The sequence below is a fragment of the Oryza glaberrima genome, chromosome 11 (assembly GCF_000147395.1).
Source record: "Oryza glaberrima chromosome 11, OglaRS2, whole genome shotgun sequence".
NCBI lineage: Eukaryota > Viridiplantae > Streptophyta > Magnoliopsida > Poales > Poaceae > Oryza > Oryza glaberrima.
In genome coordinates, this window is record NC_068336.1 from 13,255,467 (window position 1) to 13,278,757 (window position 23,291).

The window sequence follows — 23,291 nt, forward strand, 5'->3', positions numbered from 1 at the left end:
CATTCACTGCATGTTATGTATGGGATTGAGATATATTTTGCCTTAATATATGCATGCTTGCACTTGGATTGAGTGTTCATTAGTGGTTTGAGTTTATTTTTAACGTCGAACTAGTTTCCTTAGTATTATGTATACGGTCCGTAGTCTGTAACTTGGTACCCCATCGTTGAAATCCTGTGTCCGCCACTGCTTAATAGGCCACATTTCTTTGACAAACAATGTGAGGAAAGTCATGGTAAGCAACTTAAACTCGAACACATAACCCTAATGAATTGTAGAGGGTGCAAGCATCCCATCCTCCTAGAAAATTTTCAAGTCTTGTAGAAACGCCCGGCTGTGAACCTATGTGATCGGAGGACTTATCCAAAGACAATTTTTTACTGTAGCCCACAAGGAAAGGATCCTCCAAGCAAGCAAGGTCATGTTGCTGAATAGGGTGTAAAATATTAGATGTAAATTATTAGAATGGACCTTTTTTTTTTTCATGATTGCTATTTGGTGCACGTGCATTTTCAGTGCATATTTTTTCATATGAAAGTTTTGGTATGATTTTTTTAATAAAAGTTCGTAGATAAACCTTTTCTTTCTCTCTCTTTCCCCATTTCTGCATCCCGAAAATCTAACACCCCGAGCCCGCCTCTCATCAGAAAGAGGCCCAAAGCCCAACTAGTCACTAGCCAGCCCGCATTTGGCCATTTCCCCGCAGCTGAAAATATCCCCCAAATACCTAGCTAAACCCTCCCTTCTCTCCCCCAATCGCCTCGCCGTGATCCGTCGCCGTCGCCGTCGTCGCCATGGCGCTCTCCAAGCCGCTCCTCTCCCGCCTCCTCCCTCTCCCTCTCCCTCTCCGCACCCACCTCCGCCTCCTCTGCCTCGCCACCGCAACCCCCACCCCGGCCGACGCCGACCAGGCCACCCCGACCGACGCCGCCGCCGAGCGCCGCCGCCGCAAGCGCCGCCTCCGCGTGGAGCCGCCCAGCGCACGCGGCGGTCCGGCGCCGCAGCGCGCCCCGGGGGCGCCGCGCCCGGCGTCCAATCCCAACGCGCCCAAGCTCCCCGAGCCGGCCTCCGCACTCTCCGGCAAGCGCCTCGACCTCCACCGCCGCATCCTCGCGCTCGTCCGCGAGGACGACCTCGACGAGGCCGCGCTGCTCACCCGCCACTCCATCTACTCCAACTGCAGGCCCACGGTGTTCACCTGCAACGCCGTCCTCGCCGCCCTGCTCCGCCAGGCGCGCTACGCCGACCTCCTCTCGCTCCACCGCTTCGTCACGCAGGCCTCCGTCGCGCCTACCGTCGCCACCTACAACCTCTTCCTCCAGGCCTACTGCGACTGCCGCCGCCCCGACACCGCGCTCGAGCACTTCCGACTCCTCCTCAAGGACGACTCCCCCGTCCTCCCTTCGCCCACCACCTACCGCATCCTCGCCCGCTCCCTCGCCGAGAATGGGAAGCTCGACCAGGCCATCGAGCTCAAGGATGGGATGCTCGAGCGTGGCCTCGTTGCCCCTGATCCCCAGGTGTACGCGCTTGTTATGGGTGGCTTTGTCAACGCCGGGGATGGCGACACGGTGGTCTCGCTGTACGAGGAGCTTGTGGAGAAGCTCGGCGGTGGGCAGATTCTTGATGGGATGGTTTACGGGAACTTAATGAAGGGGTACTTCTTGAAGGGTATGGAGAAAGAGGCCATGGATTGCTACGCGGAGGTGCTTGGGGAGGGTTCGAAGGTGAGGTTTGGGGCTGTGAGTTATAACATGGTGCTTGACGCCCTTGGGAGGAATGGGAAGTTGGATGATGCGCTCCAGCTGTTTGATAGGATGTGCGAGGAGCATGATCCACCAAGGAGGATTGCTGTGAACCTGGGGAGCTTTAATGTCATGGTGGATGCATACTGCAGGGCTGAAAGGTTCCAGGATGCGATTGGGGTGTTTGGTAAGATGGGTGAGAAGAGGTGTGCCCCGGATGCGCTCTCCTATAATAATCTGATTGACTGGCTTGGGAAGAATGAACTTGTTGGGGAGGCGGAACAATTGTACAAGGAGATGGGTGAGCGTGGTGTTAACCCTGACGAATACACTTATGTTTTGCTAATTGAGTCCTGCTTTAAGGTGGATAGGGTGGATGATTCTGTTGCTTACTTCAATAAGATGTTCGATGCTGGCTTGAGACCTAATGCCAATGCATTTAACAAAGTTATTGGTGGCTTGGTGAAGGTTGATAGGCTTGATGAGGCACAGGGATTTTTTGATAAGATGCCAGAAAAAGAAGTCAAGCCAAATATTGGTAGCTATGAGCTGTTGTTGAGGGCGTATATTGATGCTGCGAGGTTGGATGATGCAATTAAGATGGCCAAGGGTATTCTTTTGGATGAGAGTGTTGTGTTTAGCGATGAATTGAAGGCACTTTTGGAAGGGGCACTACAGAAAGATGGGAGAGATGGGGATATGACGAAGTTGTATGAGGATGTTGAGAGGGAGAAAGCAGAGGCAGCTGCACGTGCAGCTGAAGAGAAGGCTAGAGCGGAGGCTTTAGCTAAAGAAGAAGAGGAGAGGAAGAAGGCCGAGGCAAAGGCCAAGGAGGAAGCTGCTGCCAGGGCCAGTCGAGCAGCTATTGAGGCAGTGCTTGGTCGCAAGAAGGACGGTGAAAATGATGATTCAACTGTTAATGTTGAGGAGGCGCAGGTTGTCGAGTCCCATAGTGACACTAATGATATTACAGAAGAGAATGAAGGTGGTGATCAGAAGAAATCTGGTGATGCCTTGCCATAGGTCAGACCTTTGTTTCGTTGTTCTATTCTCAGTTAATGGTTAGTTTTGTTTCAATAGTAGAATTCTATTTTAAGAGAGTATCTAGTAGATGGTTAACTTGATAATTTGAATGGAAAGTTATTCAAGTTGCTACTGATTGTATGCTGGAATCTTATGTGCCACATCGGTCATTTGGAGATAATCAGATAAATATATTTTTATCCCTATGACTGCTAGAATTTAAATTACTAGTCCTGCTTACCAGATAAATTATTGTTTTTGCACTCTTTTTATTATTACTGCTATCAGATTAAAGTGACTTTGTATGTTGAACCTCACCCATTGTTCTCTGTAGCTTTATATTCTTCAGCTTTGAACTGGACTCAGGAATTTTTCCAATCCATATGATTGTTCACTTTTTTCTTGTTTTTAAATAAATACTCCAGTTTGATGTTTTAATAGTTCTGGTGCTGGAGAGTACTCTAGAAAGCAACAATTTAAGCTGAAAAACTGAAAAACAGACCATTATAAGCTAGAACTGAAAGCAGCCAGGGGCAAACGCAGGGATTTGAATTGATTGGGAAGAACAGTCAAGAAAAAGTGTCCTTACTCCATGGCACGTTGGGAAGAATAATCAAGTCACATTGTCCTTACGCCCTGGCACCAAGAATATGTCTCCATGTGATCCTCAAATTCCTTTCCTAGTTCAAGTAGATTCAAGTGCTCAGAATATTGAGGTTTCATTATTTCTCTGATAAAAATCCTATGTTGCATTAATCTCGTTTGCATCAGAACTCAAAGGAGTATCCATTTAATTTGAGGGTTAAATTTAATAAATCGAAGAGTCCTGTGGCATGGTATGATTACTTGACACGACATCAGTGAAGAGCCAATTCCACGATTTGCCATCAACAGAGCACACTTTGCCATGGGCAAGCCAACTTCATGCCTACCATGCCATTGCTTTCATGTGCCTCCATTTACAGTCTGGTTAGGTGGGAAAAATCGATCAATTTGTCCCTGCTCAACATTCTAAGTTCGGGACTTAAAAGATGTACTACTTCCGTTCCAAAATATAGCTATTTCTAGCACAGTACATTTTCCCATAATAAAACTATTTCTTCACCTACCTCCTCCTCTCAACCAATCACAACCATTCTCTTTCATCTACTTTCTCTTATCAACCAATCACACAATTCCTCCAATCATGCCCACCTATTTTCTTAATACCCGTGCCAACATTAAAAATGCTTACATTTTGGCACGGAGGAAGTAGGAAGGATTGTTAATAGTACCAGCCACACTTTTTTTTTTATTTTGTGGAATAAAATCAGATCAAAACTCCAAATTTTATATCCAAAAAAACTAAGTTTTCAGCATTTGGTAGCATGCGAATTTTAACAATTTGCAACCCTAACATTTAAATATCAAAGTTTCACCTAACAAAAGGCACTTGCTGGCATGTCATGGTAGGGATAGTTGACTTGACAGTGGCATGTAAGGGAAATTTGTTTTGTCGATTGCAAATCATGGGATTGGCTCCTTAATGATTGTTTATTAGAATTTTCTTATTCTTATATATCTACAAGGTATGTCAGTTACTGTGTTCCTGGCACCTGAGGATTTACCATTTACCATTTTTTTTAATGTACTGCAAATGATATTTTTCGACATGTAAAATCTGTCTATCCACAGGAACTTAAAACTATTATTTTGCTTATGCATATGTTATGATGATACTGTAAAAGTTAGTGCATAGTTCATACTACCCCGTTCCACATTATAAGACGTTTTGACCTCTACATCTCTCATCTATATTCACTACCATACATATGAATTTGGACACATATATGAAGCACAATCATGGATCCATGCATGAATCTATTCGAAACACAGAACATCTTATAATGTGAAACAAAGGAAGTAGCTTTTTACATATGCTACTTTGCTACTTGCTCATGTTTAAAATTAGTAGCATAGATAGGAGAAGTCACTGCATTATCATGTTATATGTTTATTATAGACCCTTGGAAGTTGGAACCCATAACTTGAACCACCATAATCTTCTGTTCTACAACTGGGCCAAATGGCTAGCACTCTGTTTTGCTTGGGCTAATGCAGATCTGAAAGAGCTTGTCAGAATAGTAACTAGTTCTGTGATGTAACCTGGTATAAAACTACAAACGTACTTATGGATTTTCAGGAAGTTCCTAAATATTTGTCTACCATTGCAGTTACTGTGAGTGAAATTGAAGCAGCATATGATCCCCACAGAAAATTAAGTAATTCACCTCAAGTTAGTTCTAGATGAATAATTCTAGTTTGGATTACAAATGACAAACCTTCAGGAAAATAATTTGGCATGAAACTTTTTTCTTGTCCAGTAATAATTCAAAATTGTTCATGCTCGAAATAGAAACAAAATTTCTTTGTTGATAAGGTAAACCGCCAGTATATTGAGTACTTACTTTTAAAGTGTGGTTGGTACAGTATTCACTTGGTAGTTCTTGTGTTGATTGCTGCTAAAAACATGCATTTAACAATCAAGTAAATTCTTTTCATTTTTTTTTTCAAATGAGTACCTCAAAAATGATATTTGCACGTCCACTCTTGCATTCTTTTATTTTTGAGAATATATGCAAAAGAGCACATTGTCACATTAATCGGAGAAGAGTCACTTCTATCAATATTTCACTGAGGTGTTGTAATTATAGTTTCTGTCAGACTGTCAGTCTTGTATGGATGTGGGAGCATTTGCAACTTCTTGTTGCTTTGTATTTACGTTATACGGGATTAAGACTGATAGGATTATCAAACGGGCGCAAGGTTTATTTTTGTTGTTTTTAGGAGATTCCTGTCAATAAACTGAGTCATATACATCTTAAATTTTTAATGTTCAATTGCACTTGTTGCTGCCTCTCTTTCTGACGCCTACAAAACCTTTAAGAGTTTTAACATAGCGGCAGTATATATATACTCAACTTGGGATTCAAAACTACAAAAAGATATAGTTGTTGCAAATCAGATGTTATGCATCCCTTAATTTTTATACTACTCCCTCCGTTTCACAATATAAGTCATTCTACCATTTTTCACATTCATATTGATACTAATGAATCTAGACATATATATCTATATAGATTCATTAGCATCAATATAAATATAGGAAATGCTACAATGACTTACATTGTGAAACGGAGGAAGTATTAGTTTCCCCCATTATATAATGTAGTCTTGAATATGTTTATTTTTTTCTATGTTGGTAGCCTTGCGTACTCCTACGTATATATTGGTGGACTATTCCCTGTCAATTCATAACAGATTAACTTCTTAAGTTAACTTTCTTAAGTGTGGCTGTCTTGTGTACCATTTGGGTTAACATTGTGAGATCTTGCGAACGCACAGCTGATATGTGTTCTTCTTCATCGACTGATTGCTTTGGCTGCATTTATGTAACATAGGTTTTGACTAAAGGGTTATGGTGTACTTAGTTGGGAAATTGGAGCTAAGTCTCCCATAAACCATCTGTTGGGGTGGGAGGACAAGCATGTTCACCAGCCAAGCTACAATGCTCCCAGAAATGTGTGGTGGCAGCTACTCCATCCGTCAAAAAAACGAATCTAGGATTACATGTGACACATCCTATTCCAACAAATATGTGTCACATCCAGTACTAAATTGGTTTTTTATGGGACAGAGAGTATAGTGGGGAGATGATCAAGCTTTTCTCCTTTGACACGTGGGCTAAGTGAATCATGAATTCACCTGTCAGTGAGAAAGGCAGTGTCTTTGAAGATAAAAAATCTCAATCCTGGCTTCATTGTATGGTTGAGTCCAATTAAAGGGGTGTTTAGATTAAGGGGTGTAAAGTTTTGACGTGTCACATCGATATCGAGTTTTATATAGGGTGTCGCATGAGGTGTTCAGACACTAATAAAAAAACTAATTACAAAATCCGTCAGTAAACCGTGAGACAAATTTATTAGGGAGAATAGTCAATATGGTTCCTAAAGTTCCGGTCCTAGGTCATTTTAGTCCTTAATCTTTCATATTGTCCAAACAAATTCTTTAAATTTGTCGCATGGGTTGATATAGTCCTTGGTCCCACCAAAATCACCACATGGACATGCCATGTCACCCTCCTATGCAAAATCTATATGATTTATCCAATTTACCCTTACATATATCATAGGAAAATAAAAAACAAATGGAAAAGGTTAAAAAAATATACCAAAAAATATATATGGTATATGTAAGAGAAAAATATACGTCAAAAGGGTGAAAAAAGGGGAAAGTATTATTTTCCTATGGTTGTGTCTAATTCACCATTACATTTATTATTCTATGATATACGTAAGGATAAATTGGATAATTCATTGTAGATTTTGCATGAATGATGACATGGCATATCCATATGATGATTGATTTTGGTGGACCCAAGAATTATTCTAGGCTTTATAACAAAGTTTAAGGATTTCTTAGGACTATTTAAAAGGTTAGGGACTAAACTGATTTTACTGAGAAACTTTAGGGACTACAGTAGCTATTCTCACAATTTATTAAGCCTAATTAATCTGTTATTAGCAAATGTTTACTATAGCATCACATTGTCAAATCATGAAGCAATTAGGCTTAAAATATTCGTCTCGCAAATTAGTCACAATCTGTGTAATTAGTTATTTTTTAGCATATATTTAATACTTTATGCAGGTGTTCAGCTGTTCGATGTGACGGTGAAAAATTTTAGGGTGGGATCTAAACCGGGCCTAATTAGAACAAGATCCTTCGCGGATTGAAATGTGGGCCCTCCTTGCTGTAGGGTCCAAATTTGAGTCTCTTCCTGCAGAAGCAGTACGACAGAGGAGTTGAGTCTTAGGCCTTCTTTAGTTTGGGAAATTTTTTGAATTTGATTGTCACATCGGATATACGGATACACATTTAAAGTATTAAACGTAGTCTAATAATAAAATAAATTACAGATTCCGCCAGGAAAATGTGAGACGAATTTATTAAGCCTAATTAATCCGTCATTAGCAAATGTTTACTGTAGCACCATATTATGAAATCATGACGCAATTAGGCTTAAAAGATTCATCTCACAATTTACATGCAATTTGTATAGTTGGTTTTTTTCTTACATTTAATACTCCATGCATGTGTCTAAACATTCGATGTGTTAGCGTGAAAATTTTTGTTTTGATAACTAAACAAGGCCTTAGTTAATTGAATCTTGATTTGACGGGTCTCCCTACTAAAATCTTATAGCTAGCGGATGAAAAAAAATCCATTTCTAGAAGTGTTTGTCAGTTTGTGAAAATGCTTGTATGGGCTGAAATCGAAAATCCACCTCTATATTCTTTTTGCAGATTATGTATAAGGTTTGGCACATCGTTTGCTTATGGATTATCACTCGCGAGTCGGAAAAGTTCAAAAAAACTCCACCCAATACAACCCTTGTGTTCTTTTGTTACTCGAACCACAGACAAGATACTGTACTTGGTTCCTTCCGCTCCTAAATATTGTGCTTGGTTCCTTAGCTCCCCAAAAGGTTAATTGGATCCATACCATTTCAAATTTGCTAATTTTAAAAAAAAATCATTACTATTCATGAAACCTGCTATGTGCCACTGAACTTTTATAAAATTTTACCATGTCATTAATGTCAAATTTGCTGTCAAACTCCATCTCAGGACAGCTTTTGGCGTCATCTTCTAGCTCCTTTCTTCCTCTTTGGTCGTCTTCCTTCTCTGGAAGGAAGCCCCCCTTGCTTCTTTCTCTGTCGTGCACATGCACTGCGCGCGCCATTGTTCAAGAAGGGACTGTTTACACGGAGCAAATGTCGGCAAGCTCAACCTAAGTTGTACTAGAGCCGCAACAAGCACTTTTCGTTCCTATTCCACCGGAGCTCCAACACCGTGATGCTTGCCCACTCTCGGCAAGGGTGTGCTGCTAACCTTTGAGAACGGTGACGGCAATGTGTGGAGGTTCCAGTACTCGCGCCGACGAGCAACAAATCATGCTGACGACCTCAACACCATCTCCGTGCGGATTCGGATCAACTGCAGTAGTCGTCCCCCTCATCTCTGCGGGGCACATCCCCACCAGCAGCTGTCTCCTCACTCGTCACGCTTCTCCACCTCCTTGGCGCCCATCCCGTTGGCCAATTGGACGGCGAGCCTTCTGCCGACGCTACGCACCTTGTTGGACTACGACGTCTTGCTCCCGTCAGCGGAAAATGTGCAGAAAGTTCGCAAATTGTGGCCACATTTGCGGAGAGAAAATGTGTTAAGAGTAGAATTCATCTCCACCTGCTGCTAAGTTATATCAAGCAACATCAGCTCCTGCCTCTACCTGCAGCAGCTTCACGAACAATGCTCGATTCACACCAGCACGGCTCCAACTGCAGATTACTCGAACGCGGCAAACAACAAACGAGTTAGCGTGTGATGCCCCTGTCAACGGCGACTCTAGTGCGGGCTTCTCCCAGATCCACTCCCAGTTGAACCCACAACCGTCCTGACGTTTCTGCCGCGCGTTGGGCAGGAGCGTGAGTGTGCGGCGGGTAGCTCGTCGGGCCGTTGGCCGCCACTTGTGGAAGCAAACGAAGCCCTGATAGCTCCGTCTCTGATACGGCATGGCTGCAGAGGAAGTAGGACTCTTGGGAAGACGGCGATGATCTCTGCACCTATCCATAGTAGCGGCAGCGGTTCCACTTGCTTCGGCTCCTCAACGGTCGCCTCCTCACCACCATACCCTTCGTCATACCATTAGGCGAATCTACTCCCAAACAACACTCAATCTGATTTTAGCTTGGGGAAGTGAGGGTAGGAGTGGCCGACATCACGTAAGCTAAAACTAGGCTCAATGCTGCCTTGGGAAGGAGGTGTTATACCCGGTTTTATGGTTGAGGAATACTATTAGGCAAGGGCAAGATATGAGGGAGGCCAAATAATCTTATTCCTTTCTGATACCCAGCCTATTGTCAGGAGTAAGGCCTACTTACCGCAGGCCCACGACGTTGATCTCCATGGCGTGCTCGCAGCTCAACACTCAGCTCGCCGCCGGCCGATTTCGTCGTCCTTGGCTGCCTGCCTCCGTCGCCGCCTGTCGTCGTCGGCGCCCATTTTGTCCCACCTCTATCCACCTTACGCGCATCCTCCGGTAGCAGCACTGCGTGGTTGCGCCGCCGCCGCCGCCTCCTGTACCGACGACAGCAACGCCAAAACCCCTATCCCCATTCCCCTCTCTGCGCGAGTGCGCGTTCTCCGCCGGTTTCCCCCTCCTCTTCGTCGTCGTCACCGTCGCGCCCGCGACTCGGCGTGAACGGGGTGGGGTGGTGGCCGCAGCAGCGCCTGCGCAGCGAGGGGGGTCTCCTGTGCGTGTTGCGCGGCTGTGTCTTCAGCACTACGGTTCCCCTTCGTCTTCGCCTGGTCGCTTTCACCGATCAATTGCTCTCTCGCCCTCCTGCACGGAGGAGGTAATCTCCCCTTTCTTTTTTTTCCGTATCTCGGGGGATTACGCCTGTCTAATCCCGCCTGGTTTGCTTCGATCTGTGGCAAAAATTTCATGGTGGAGCTATTAATTAGATTTTTTTAATAAAATAAGTGGGTTAAGTTAGCGTCCAATGATATGGTTGTCAGAAAAAAAAAATGGGGGAATGCTACTTGCTCATACCAAGCAATGCCCTGATATTCATTTGTCACAGCTGCTGATTTATCAGGAGCCCAAGAACTGATGAATCAGAACATTTGTTCTGGTAGCTGCTTTAAAATGCTAGTAGTAGACTATCCTAATCGCTAACACTTGTAATGTACCGAAAGTGAATCAACTGTAAATCACTAAAAGAAATCAACTCGTTCAAGCTTGCAGTAAAGTAAACCCAGGCAAAATAGTTCTGGCACTCTGTTGCATGCAGTTCCGTTTGGGCCTTTGACTATTAATTCAATGGTGAACACATCATAAATGTTAGCGTATTTACGTAGTGTCATTTCTTCTTAGAGGGTATGCAAAAGTATACAGTTCACCAGAGAAAATTTATAGGACACCGAAGGCTGATATCTTATACACAATATGTATGTACATGCATAATAAACAATGCCAATTTCATTTAGATTTCTTTAACTACAAAAGAGTATAATGGATCTCAAAGTTGCTAATGCTAGCGACTGGTTAGTTTAGAATAATCCTTAAGCTCCTCGTTTTTCCACTTGCATCTTTTTCTATGAAGTTCCTTTTATAGGCGAGGTATAAATTTTTTAAAACTAAGCTCAATTCTGTTGTTTAATGTTTATTTGGATTTGGGATCAGTAGTGTATTTTACTTGCCATTGAACCTTGATATACGAGTCTCCCTTTTCTTTTCAGGTATGTCCCATCAATCAGACACATCTTCAAGCTCAAATGATTCCGAAGATAGCAACATCATCCACCCAGCCAGCATATACTCTATGGAAGAATTCATTGCTGAGCAAAGCATCGTGGACAATTTTCTTCAGCGGATCATTGTGAAGATTGAGGCCAAGATTGAAGCTCAGAAAGCTAGTACATCTCACCCTCGAAGTGGTGAACGGAAATATGTAAAGAGGAACCGCGAAGAGGGCCATCGACGACTCATGGAAGATTACTTCTCTAAAGATCCAATCTACAGTGATAAACAGTTCCGTGCAAGGTACCGGATGAGAAGACCCCTTTTTCTACGTATTGTTCATGCCTTAGGTGAGTGGTCTCCCTATTTCACCAGTAGGAGAGATGCCATTAATCGTCAAGGGCTCTCACCTTTGCAAAAATGCACAATAGCCATTCGTGCATTAGCATGTGGCACCCTCGGAGACGCCATTGATGAATACGTAGATACTGGTATCAGCACAGCACTGGAGTGTTTGGATTGGTTTGTGGAAGGGGTGATTGACAATTTTGGTGAAGAATATTTGCGAAGCCCCACTAGTGAGGATATGCAACATATACTACAAATGAATGAGGCACGGGGCTTCCCTGGCATGTTAGGAAGTATTGGCTGTATGCACTGGGAGTGGAAAAATTGCCCAGTTATATGGAGGCGTCACCTTACTCATACCGATCATGGTGCGACTACAATGATTCTTGAAGCGGTTGCTTCAAATGACAGCTGGATATGGCATGCTTTCTTTGGTGCCATTGGATCGAACAATGAGATCACCATTCTCGGCCAACCACAGTTGTTCACCGAATTGTTGAAAGGCCAAGCTGCTCATGTGCAATTTTCTGTCAACAGGAGGCAATACAATACAGGCTACTATCTTGCTGATGGAATATACCCAGAAGGCAATGTCTTTGTTAAAACAGTAACCCTCCCTCAGAGCGAAAAGGATCGATTGTTTGCACGGCATCAAGAAGGAGCAAGGAAGGACGTCCAGGAAGCCTTTGGACTTCTACAATCTCGTTTTGCCATTGTGCGTGGTCCCACTCGTTTCTTTCAACAAGAGACTCTTGTCAAAATTATGCAAGCTTGCATTATACTTCACAACATGACAGTTGAGGATGAGAAAGATATGGGAAGCTCTTGTTTTGACTCGGATGAAATCTTAGGGACACTGGCTGTTCTTTTATCAGATATCAACACTGTGCCTGCTGACTGTTATGCTGAAGTGGTACGGAGAAATGCTTCTGTTTGTGCTCAACCAACACATGCACAACTTAGAAGGGACTTAATGGAGCATATTTGGCAGCGTTTTGGTCCATTTGGCAACAAGTAAAACAATCAATCCTCCTGTATGGTGAGTCACATTGTCATGTTCGTTTTCCTGCAATTATATCTTACAATATTTTTTCTCCCTCTACTTTTGTTATAAATTTTTGATATATTTGTTTTTGTCTCTAATACTTTAGGATTGGCATCCACTGACATTTTGAATATATTACATAATTATATGTATTCTAAAATCATTCAAAACTGTAGACAAAGGTAAACAAGTTCACCCTTGACCGTAGATATTCCAGTTCAGTTAGTTTATTCTGAAGAAAACCACAATGAATTCTTTACCTTTTTTATTCGTTTACACAACGTTGTGCTTGATGTAATTCTCTACTTCTTCAAATAAAGTTATGATGTTCTGCCATTCAGAAGTTCTTATTTATAATCTTCTTTCGTGATTTCTGCAATCCTCTATTTTTGAAGAAAAAGGAACAATAGTAGAAGTCCAGCGTCTATGAGTTTTAGTTTTCCTAAAGGCATATTGAACATGCCCCACAGTCACATTTTCAGAATTTCGATATTGACACATCTCATAGCTAGAGCAATTCAACATCAAACTATATGCAACTTGCTCGGGCAAAGCCATCGTACTGAAGTTTTTGTTCTATTTATTTTCAGGTTATGTTAAAAGCCTAAGCACCTTTGAGGTTACTGTAAGCCAACATTTTGGAAAGCCAGAATCTCAAACAGTGTCCTGCTGGATTACTTGGGATATTGGACTTCCAACATAACCAGTGATGTGGTTCTATTATTCCCTTTGTCCGACTCGCTACTATTCCAACTTGCTGGTACAAGAGCTAGCTCTGTGCTGCTATGTTCTGTTCCAACTGTAGATGTATTGGGTATTATATAACAAAGAGCATTAGGAGTATATTACTTTTGAGTTTGTGATACTTTATGCCTTAGAGTTTTCTTTTATAGCATTTGGTTCTTACCACCGTTTTTTTAAAATAAATAGAGCTTGTGCTTGCCCCCATCCTGTTAAACGACTTAGGCGTTTGGTAGGACATGTTCCCAACTCCTTCTTTTCGTTTTCCGCGTGCACGTTTTTCAAACTGATAAACGGTGCGATTTTTCAAAAAGTTTCTATAAAAAAGTTGCTTGAAAAAATCATATTAACCTATTTTTGAATAAATATATATTAAATACTTAATTAATCACGTGCTAATTGCACACAGCTTTCCTAGCTGTGTTCGTTAGTTAGTGTTCCCAATCCATGTCACTCGTTTTCTGCGTGCACGCTTTTCAAACTGCTAAACGGTGTGTTTTTTCAAAAAGTTTATATATGAAAGTTGCTTAAAAAAATTATATTGATCCATTTTTAGAAAAAAAACTAATACTTAATTAACTACGCGTTAATGGACTGTTTTTTTTCCATGTGTAAGGTATTAGTTCCCAACTGGGGGATACGAACATAACCTTAGCATTGTTAAAATTCACTTTAAAACATGGGCATATGTCAAGCTTGTTCATTCCCTCATTTTTTTAAAAAAAAAATTGTGTAAGTGAAAATTCATGTCAGAACAGGGGCGTAAATTCACATAAGCATGTTTGATGCCAAAATAGGGAAAGAAGCATCCTAAGAAAAACATAGGGTTCCCTACAAAAACAGAGGTAAATCTGCAAGTGTGGGCATTGACAGTTCAAATCTAGCCATCTTAAAGGAATGAGGACAAGTACATATACTTCGGTTTAAATAAATCACAAACTTAGAGAAGTAAGGTAATCACAATTGCAGTGGAAAACAAGAATAAGAGTGCAAATGCCCTTTTTTTTTTTTGGGTCCAAATGAAGGCATCGACAGTTGCAAAGCTTGTTGTTTTATGCAGAAGAAGATAATCAGATTTAACCTGTTTAGGCTTTGTTTGAGAGATGAGGTTGGGAACTCACCTTCGGCGCACGTAAAATGGAGCAACACATTTTCTTATAATTAATTAATTATTTATTTTTAAAATGGATTAATATGTTTTTTAAAAGCAACTTTCGTATAAAAAACATTTTAAAAAAACACCAATTATAGTTTCAAAAATGTGCGTGTGGAAGACGTGGGAGATGAGTTGCTAAAGTGGGGAAGATCACAACATCGAATTCCGGCCTATCCGTTTCACGGAGGAAGAAGAACAAGGTACTCTCTCCGTACTCGTAAAGGAAGTCGTTTTGGACAGCGACACGGTCTCCAAAATATGACTTTGACTTCTTGTTTCTATGAAAATATTTATTGAAAAGAGAGATTTATTCATGATTTATATTTCCAAGGTTTGACTTAAACATTATACTAAACGACTTCCTTTACGAGTACGGAGAGAGCGTATCTGGAAGTGTGTGAGGCCCACATGCCAGCCTCAGAGTTGTGACGAATGCATATAGGAATCTCTCTTGGGCCGTTGGCCCAATATGGCGGTGCTGGGCCATCTGATTATTTGGGCCTTCCGCCCAATATGGAGTTGCTGGGCCATCTGGATCAGTTGGGCCCAAGGGTAGCGGATTAGCTCCTATATAAAGCAAGTAGGGTTTCATTCTCTCTCGCCTCCTCGTCTTCTCCACCCCTCGCCGCCGCCGCCGCCGCCGCCTCCGTCGTCTTCTGCCGCCGAGCAGCAGCAGCAGCGCCTTCCACCATGGTGAGTTTCTCCTTCCCTCCCCTCTCTTTCCCCGCCGCGAAGAGAGGATGCGATTGACCCCGTGGTTTGGTTTGGTTTTGGTCTTGTCGCAGCCGAAGCAGATCCACGAGATCAAGGACTTCCTCCTGACGGCGAGGAGGAAGGACGCGCGGTCGGTGCGGATCAAGAGGACCAAGGACGCCGTCAAGTTCAAGGTGCGGTGCTCCAAGTACCTCTACACCCTCTGCGTCTTCGACGCCGACAAGGCCAACAAGCTCAAGCAGTCGCTCCCCCCAGGTCCGTGCCTACATTTCATCCACCTTTTTCACTATTGACTCTGTTCTGGTGCAAGTGGTGGTGGTAGGACTGTTTGTTGATGCGAACTGTTAAAATTTGTTTGCTTCTAGGATTATAAAAAATGGCTGGTTGAGACAGTGGTATGGTATGGTTCTGTATGTCCTTTGTAAAATTCAGCTTGGTCTGACATGCTAATCTGGTGGAACTGGTGATAAATGCCCTTCCATTTAGATATTAGTCTGCATTTATGGAAATCTTAGCAACCAGTAGTTGCATATAGGCCGGAACTTGCTTCAGGATGAGATTGAGCAGTTGCAACCATCCTCCATTGTTCCTGCTTGTGCTTGTACAGGTTGTTATTGTTTACTTGTGATATATTGAGATGCCAGTATGTCACTATGATGGCCTATTGACTCAAAAGAAAATGGCATAATGGATATTAACTAAAATAAATTGTGTATCTTGTTATTGTCATTTCATTTTCACCTGTCCTGGTCCTAAGAAAACCAGCAAAAGTAATCATAGCACTGGGAATACCAGTTCAGTTTCAGATTAAATATGCTATAAAACTACCTGCCACTAAGCAGAACACTACAATTGCTGACCTGGTCCAACAGACAAAACCCAGCACCCCAAGTTTATGTAACTTTTTCAAAGGATTGGTGCAGCCTAAAGACCAGCCAACTTACAACCCTGTAATACACACAATTGAGCTGTCTATAGTTCATCCTGAATTTATATATGTTTTTTACATTGCTTTCTGTGCTTTACTGTTTTTATCACTGACACGTAAGGTACAAAATTTCTTTTGTTGAATTGACCAGCCATTGTTAGCTGTTACTGATTGTGAATTTCTTTTTTCAGGTTTGACTGTCCAGGAGGTTTAAGCATCAAGACAGACTATGCTGTTGGTAGCAGCAGGAATGTTTGCTCCAGTTCGCTTTAGTAGCTATTAGAAGGTGAAATTTATATGCTGGGTTTTGAATGTAACACCAAAAGTTTGTGTTGAGCCTTGCTGTTACTCCTTGCTGGACTTATCTACCACTCATATTGTCCCAAATAGACTGAATTTTGAATCATTTCTCCCTGGTTGCTGGAGAGTTTCGTATTTGTTTTGAACTCAATTTTTACTTCTGAAATTGTGTTGACAGAGCTGTAACTGTTTATCATTTTTGTGTGGTGATGGTGTTGGAATCAGACAATCAGTTAGGCCTTCAGGTTACTTAACACCTACCCGGGTTGTTCAAATGAAACTTCAGCTGGTTGACTGTTCAGTAAAAAAAAAAACTTGGTGAAAGTTGTGTAGTACTCAGCAATTCTGCATCCTCCAGACTAGTGCGCAGGATTTGCATTTTTATGAAATTGTTGTGCTAAAAAAAAGCAGGATTTGCATATTTTCTTTTGAATTGCGCTTTCTCGGTTCCTATCGTTTGGCACCCTTGTGCATGACTGTTATGTTGTAGAGCAAAATGTCATTGAGTTCTTGTTCATATGCTGTTCATTTTCTTTCCTACTGGTAAATATGAGCAAAACCATCCAAGATAGGCCAGAATTTTACTGGCTAGATTTTGCTCGGTCACAATATAATTTCAGTTACTAGCTGGCTGGATTTTGCTCGGTCACAATATAATTTCAGTTACTAGCATATATAAGATAGCAAACGGGATACTGCATTCCTTGTTCTTTTATAAGGCCAATTTTTTCTTTCAAACGTCCTTTAAAATTAAGGCTCCTCAAGAATGCACGATGATTTTGCCATTTTCAAAACACTAATGAAAAAAGCGCATGATTAGATTGTCACAACACCTTGAATCCTATGGAATGTTTTCATACGATTAGATTGCACGACACCTTAAAATCTAAGAGGAATGAAAAACACAAACTACAAAAGAAACCATTCAGATAGAGCACAGAAAAAAAGACAGAATTTGGAAGTAGATTCAAAAGGAAAATTCCGAAGAGATTGCATATGCTTAGGAATCACCCATGAAACACATACGCTTTCATAGGTATGTTTCACGGGAATTTTGAAGAAGTTTTAGAGACCCAGTCCTTTGTTTTAAAATGCCTTCATAGAACTTTTATAGGATACAATCAAAGGAGCACTAAACTTTTGGCTATCGACCTCTTAGCAGTGGTAGAACCATTATCGTGTGAAAACACTTTAAAATATAAATCTGATGGAAATACTAAGTGCACTTGTAATTTGACTAGGTATTGACCCTGTTGTCAAGAGGGTCAGCTTGCTGTACATTTCGGTCGGATTTGGATCCGGTGCAGTACCTAGTGTTACTGCAACATAAGCAGTCACACTAGGACCTTTGATGCAAATCCAAGGGTCCAAAATCTATGAAGTGCTGTTCACATCTGAAAGTAGAACTACTGTAGCAGCAACACTGTAGCATCAGATCTAGACCGTTCATTGAAAAAATAGATGGCTGAGATGATATGTAGTTCCTAACTTGCAGTCACAGTTAGGACTGCACTGTATCTCAATCTATTTCGGTCACTAATATGTGTCGCACAGTCGCACTGTAAATTATTCCGACTGTATTGACATATCAAAATTCTGTCAAATGAGAAAGGTTAAAAATGACAATTTACCTCTTAGTTAACACTGTTAGCTTACCTTCACGGAATAAGGTTAACCTTGATCTTTAATTTTGAAAAACGAGGTCAAACAAGCAAAGTTAAAAAAGTGAGGTCAAATTGGTAGCCAGCTTTTAGAATATGGTTAAAATAAGCAATTGTCCCTTAAATTATATTAAAATTATATTAAAGTACGTGCTCCAAAGGAGTATATAATACATGAGCATACATAAGTCCTCCCAGACTAGTATTAACTAGCCAGTAGCCACATCTAAATACCACGTAATCTCAGCACTTCGCCCGCCCGCCGGCTCTGCATTTGGTGATGCTGATCTATTAGCATAGTTGCTTAGTCCAGTTCTTAACTTCTCCAGAGTTATACCAGTATCCACAAGCACACAACTGACCCCCAATTTCCTTGTCTGAAACAACACAGACAAAAGTTTGACGATAAAATAAGTTATACAGCAATTTAAGACTGGATTCATTTAAACATTCAGCAACAAAGGATATGTACGCATCCACAAAAACGTTAAAATTGGAGCCCTAAGTAACCTGTAAAATCAACAAGGAGATTCTATCGTTGATTGGGTTAAATTCCACTAAAAATAAAACACTCCATCATTGATACAGTTGCTATTCCACCGGGATATCCAATCAGGGAAGTATCAAAGAAAAGATCTTACTGCTATAATATTTCTGGCCTCATCATCAAAGAAAAGCATAGACTTGAAAGGTACACCTGTCTTCCGATGGATACTCTGGAAATGCACATTCTTTGGACTCCAAGTGTAGAATATTTCCTATAGTTAATCAAAATTTATTTAGTGACAACAAGAAGTTACTTCTGACCATATTTGAATAGGAATGAAGGCCGGACATAAGTTTGTTAGCACATTTTTGAACAGTTAAGCAAGTCTGTTTTTGCTGCACCTACCACTGTACTATTTTGTACATAATCCTGCTATTATGTTCTTAGGAAACACTTCACTTAATTAGTGTTTCTTTTTACCTTTTCATTTTAAGAACGTGTGGAATAAATAATTCTCACCTGAGCCCCAAACATGAAGTGAATGCCAAGTTTTTCCAGAAATGCTTTTGCAACACCTTTCTTCCTGGATGCTCGAGAAGCAATGGCCATCTCAATTCCCCTATCCTTAAGTGCTTTCAGTATACCTCTAGCTTGTGGATAAAGATAAGGGGGTTCATCTTTTGGCAGACGATCACTGGAATGAAATTGTAACTTGATCAATGTAGCATCAATTTGTTGGATAAATATAACATGAGTGGTTTGTCAAATGTCATGGAGTGCTGATGTTACCCAGATTATAATGTAATGCTGAAATTGAGAAATGTGGGATGCACCTTATAACAAAAGCTGGCAATTGGATCTAACTATATCGTTCTATAAAGGATATATGGAGAAGTGCAAGAAGGCAGAAGCCAGCCCAACACTGATCTCACAAGTAGATGGAGTATGATAGGTCACATTACATATGAGAAAAGATAAATATTTTCATCAAGTTCCATAACATGTCAGTGTCAAACTGTAACAATTTAGTTAGGTGAGCAAAGTCAATCATTAGATAAGAAAAACAATTTTAACTAATTGACCTTACTAGTCGCCTTTGACTTATACAAGGCTAACAAGATTTCCATATTGCCATGTTGAACTTTGCTTTGTTCACCTTACCTTTTATGCATTTGTCTCCATGATTCCTGGTTCTTATTTTACCATTTTAACTCCAAATTTGAGGGCTAGTAGTCAGTGCTGTGTATGCAGAAAACCATCATGTCCGGAAGCTTGAGAAATTCATAGTGTCCTTTTTTTGTAATGTTTCATTTTGTTCCATTGTTCAACATAACTATTTTGAAGGATTCCTAAAGGAAATCTCAATTCCTTTGGAATAAGCACTATTCATGCATTCGGTTTGTAGGATTCAAAGGAAAATTTTCCATAGGAACACTATGCCAATCCTCCAAAATGTACTAATTCCATAGGAATGAAAACATCCACTCCATCCTCTTTTGTTTAGCTAAGTGTAGGAAAAATTCCTGTGTTCCAATCCTTTGTTTTGCACGTGCATTCCTACATTATTCCTACGTTTTTCCTATTCATGTGATTTGAAAATCCTGTGAACCGAATAGGCCCTAAGTAGGTTCTGCATCAAGAGGCTCAATTAAATCCCCAGAAAAGAGACACTGTCACTAGGAACATCAAGGAAATACTTAGGTAATTTAGTACTGTGTATTCAAGGAAAATAAACCACTTTGTTCAATGCTGTTTCAGTCTTATGCAGAAGACATCATGGGCTGAAACCACTCTGAGAATTCAACTAGTGTAAATCAATGTTCTCAAATGTCATATATAAACATACACATTTTCAAAAAGAATTTCAATCTAGACTAAATATGCTACAAATTTACCAAGGGTTATGTTAAGTGGAGCCAATCAAGTAACATAATTATGTTTTTGAAAAAAAAAGTAAGATAATTATATAAACATTTATCCTTGTGAACACACAAATCCAAACAAACAATAGTGAAGATTGGAATTACAGGGTCTTAAGTCTGAAACATAAGTATGAAATATGCCAAACTGGAGTATAACCCTTAGCCCACAGGTACGATCAACTGATAGATCATAGATTTAGCCTGTACTTGAGAACCAGAGCTGTGATAATGTGCATGTTCAAGGACAGGAAGAGAGACACATAAGGGAGAGATTGACAAATTGCTTATTTAATTTGGTAATTCCACTCAAATGCCGCTGGAAACTCATAAAGAGGTGTGTAGACCAGAAGAAACTTCAACTAGCTTAATCTAATACCTAACCAAAAGTCTAATAACTGAGTCATTTGACTTAAGACCTAAGCAAGAGCAAAACTACCTGGAAGCTGAGCTAGATCAATCGGTCATTGTGCTATGGTTACTCTGGCTATTTGTATAGTCCCACATGACAAAGTAACCACCAATAGATAATAAAAACCAAAAAACATGCGGCTTATAGTTTTTTTTTTCGAACGGTCAGGCCATTGCCGACGTTTTGTATGAAGAAGAAAATGCCCTATTTTAAGGAGAAAAAGTGAACAAACCTTACAATGCACAGTTAATTAGGGAAAACTGGGCGAAAACCACAACTACAACACTCTAACTAACCTAAGCTACCAAGACCGTGAAAATAAAGAAGGCGTGGGAATTGTGCCCAAGCCCTTTGCCTACCCCAAGAATTTCACAATCATTTCGATGGCTGCTGAAATTATACCAGTTGCCCGAATGCCTGTCCCATTGCCCGTTTGCTGAATGTGGAAAACCAAAAGACTAGCTGAATTTGTAGCAAGGTCAGTATGTCTACTATCAAACATACCCAGAAAGTTTTCTAATACCCACACACATTTTCCATAGTCCCTATGTAATTTGTAAATACACATACTCAGACTCTCAGTAGTTATGCAAAACATGTAACTTCCCATTCCTGAAGTAGTTGCATCATTGAAATTAGGCATAGCAAAATTGATGCTTGAAATCGATCCCTCACTAGTCACAGTACAATTTGGCGAGTAATTTTTGTTCACCACATTTTCCCTGCAGTCAATCAATTTGAGGAGTACCTCGAATAATGCAGCATCACAAGCACAAGACAAGCGCTTCTTTGATAATGGGATATCCCAAACAATAATTCTGAAAGTAGGGAGCCCAAGAAAACGGTATGAGAGCCCTTGGTATTCAGTATGGGATAAGGAGATGGGAGTATAGGGAGCGACGAGGACGAACCACTGGAACGGCCAGAGGGTGTGGTCGAGGTCGAAGACGACGAGCCGCGGGAGCACGGGGTGGGCCGCCATCAGCGCCAGCGCCTCCGCCTTCACCTGCTCCGCGTCGGCCTCCGGCGGCGGCGGCGGCAGCAGCCGCGGGCGCTTCCGCCGCCACCAGGGTACGGAGGCGTCGACGCCCTCCCCGTCGGTGGCGGGCCTAGCGGCCATCGGCGGTGGTGGGATGGCGGGGGAGACGCGGGGAGGGCTCCGCCGCAAGTCGCTTCCCTTCCCTTCCCGCCAGGATCATAGCAGAATATTCGATTTTGTTTCAGAATTCGCCGCCTCTTCGATGGCAGCCTACAAAACTTGCAATTCCCAATGCACCAATTGTATTTTATTTTCAACTAAAAAAATATCCGTGCGTTGCAACGGGCAAAAACATTTTTGATTGCTATACATTATTATACTATTTGGTTTTGGATAAAAACTTACTCCCTCCATTTACTTTTGATAGTTATATTTTGATATGCATATTTCAATCCAACAACTTATCATCTTAATGGCTTTCTTGAATTTAATATGTGAGTCTTCATTTTTCTACACAAAATTGCTATATGGGCATCGAGAAATGTAAATATTAATGAATCGCTTATTTACGAGGAATGACTAGTATCATATTTAAATGGATGATAAGTAGAATCACTTATCCTTGGTCTATGTGCCAAGATGAAATATAACTATCAAAAGTAGATGTAGATGGAGGGGGTATTTTCTTCCTTCCTTTTCAGTCTCGGCCCAGCTCGGTAATTCTCTCTACTGGGCCTATTTCTCTTTGACCTAGCTCACAAGTAGAGCTATGGGCCTAGCTTGTATAGTCGACTGCGGTCTTTAACCTCAAAGACAATACTGTTTAGTACGATGCCAGAACCGGTACTCCCCATTAAATCCGTTCGAATCTTTTTCAATCTCCTAAAATTAGTTGAGTGCTTTTATTCACTCAATCTTTCTTTCCGTTTTTATCAAAATCACAGCGAATCCACAAAACTCTCGAATATAAATGGTGACTTCTAAATATGGAAGATTGAATCCGGTAAATTAAGGAGAACTGAATGAAAAAATTTATGGGGAAAATGATGATGGAGTAGTGGAGAATTGATTTTTGCAATTAATTGGAGGAGGGAAAGCCTGAGAAGGCCGATCAATGTGGCGGTAGTGCTAGGGTTCGGCCCGACGACGAAAAGACCGGTCGGATAAAAAAAATAGAATCCTCACAATGTGCGCAAACCCTTCCGTATAACAAAAATTACGAATAAAATTTAGGGATGAAAAAAAGCGGATGAACAAAAGGGAAAGGAAAAAGTACGAATTACTCCCCCGGAACTATCGCGGTTGACCGAATTACCCCCTGAACCACAAAACCGGACATTGCTCACCCTAAACTTTCAATACCGGACAAATTACCCCCCTCGTTGCAATCCAGAGTGGTTTGTCCTAAGTGGCGTACGCATGTCAATCCAGTCAGCATTTTCTTTTTTAAAAAATTAGTGGGACCCACCTGTCGTACCCTCTCTCTCTCT

General features: G+C 41.2%; 3 protein-coding genes across 4 annotated transcripts; 2 read left to right on the plus strand and 1 right to left on the minus strand.

Moving 5' to 3' along the window:
• The first annotated feature begins 709 nt into the window (after nucleotides 1-709).
• On the plus strand, nucleotides 710-4,027 carry LOC127755385 (pentatricopeptide repeat-containing protein At3g49240, mitochondrial). The gene is made up of 2 exons (XM_052281054.1): nucleotides 710-2,768; nucleotides 3,312-4,027. Exon 1 carries the CDS (start codon nucleotides 795-797, stop codon nucleotides 2,766-2,768), a length of 1,974 nt encoding a protein of 657 aa, XP_052137014.1. The 5' UTR covers nucleotides 710-794; the 3' UTR covers nucleotides 3,312-4,027.
• Nucleotides 4,028-9,756: 5,729 nt separating this feature from the next.
• Nucleotides 9,757-13,534, plus strand: LOC127753974 (uncharacterized). Its single transcript, XM_052279423.1, has 3 exons — nucleotides 9,757-10,224; nucleotides 11,111-12,498; nucleotides 13,095-13,534. Exon 2 carries the CDS (start codon nucleotides 11,113-11,115, stop codon nucleotides 12,475-12,477), a length of 1,365 nt encoding a protein of 454 aa, XP_052135383.1. The 5' UTR covers nucleotides 9,757-10,224; nucleotides 11,111-11,112; the 3' UTR covers nucleotides 12,478-12,498; nucleotides 13,095-13,534.
• Nucleotides 13,535-18,060: 4,526 nt separating this feature from the next.
• Nucleotides 18,061-22,053, minus strand: LOC127754167 (uncharacterized). 2 transcript variants are annotated; one of them, XM_052279640.1, is made up of 4 exons: nucleotides 21,734-22,048; nucleotides 19,011-19,185; nucleotides 18,646-18,762; nucleotides 18,076-18,381 (listed from the first exon to the last, which is right to left on the minus strand). In XM_052279640.1, exons 1-4 carry the CDS (start codon nucleotides 21,940-21,942, stop codon nucleotides 18,214-18,216), a joined length of 669 nt encoding a protein of 222 aa, XP_052135600.1. In that variant the 5' UTR covers nucleotides 21,943-22,048; the 3' UTR covers nucleotides 18,076-18,213. The 2 variants fall into 2 exon arrangements, with proteins under 2 accessions (XP_052135601.1, XP_052135600.1); XM_052279641.1 differs by lacking the exon at nucleotides 18,646-18,762 and having other exon boundaries at nucleotides 18,061-18,381; nucleotides 21,734-22,053.
• Between the last annotated feature and the right edge of the window lie 1,238 nt (nucleotides 22,054-23,291).

What these genes read in the sequence shown, in the direction of transcription:
- LOC127755385 (XM_052281054.1), top strand. Translation starts at nt 795, where the DNA reads ATGGCGCTCTCCAAGCCGCTCCTCTCCCGCCTCCTCCCTCTCCCTCTC.
- LOC127753974 (XM_052279423.1), top strand. Translation starts at nt 11,113, where the DNA reads ATGTCCCATCAATCAGACACATCTTCAAGCTCAAATGATTCCGAAGAT.
- LOC127754167 (XM_052279640.1), bottom strand. Translation starts at nt 21,942, where the DNA reads ATGGCCGCTAGGCCCGCCACCGACGGGGAGGGCGTCGACGCCTCCGTA. An exon ending in ACTTCATGTTTGGGGCTCAG is followed by an intron (nt 18,763 to 19,010) that starts GTGAGAATTATT and finishes GATTAACTATAG; the next exon opens with GAAATATTCTACACTTGGAG. An exon ending in AGGCCAGAAATATTATAGCA is followed by an intron (nt 18,382 to 18,645) that starts GTAAGATCTTTT and finishes GTGTTGTTTCAG; the next exon opens with ACAAGGAAATTGGGGGTCAG.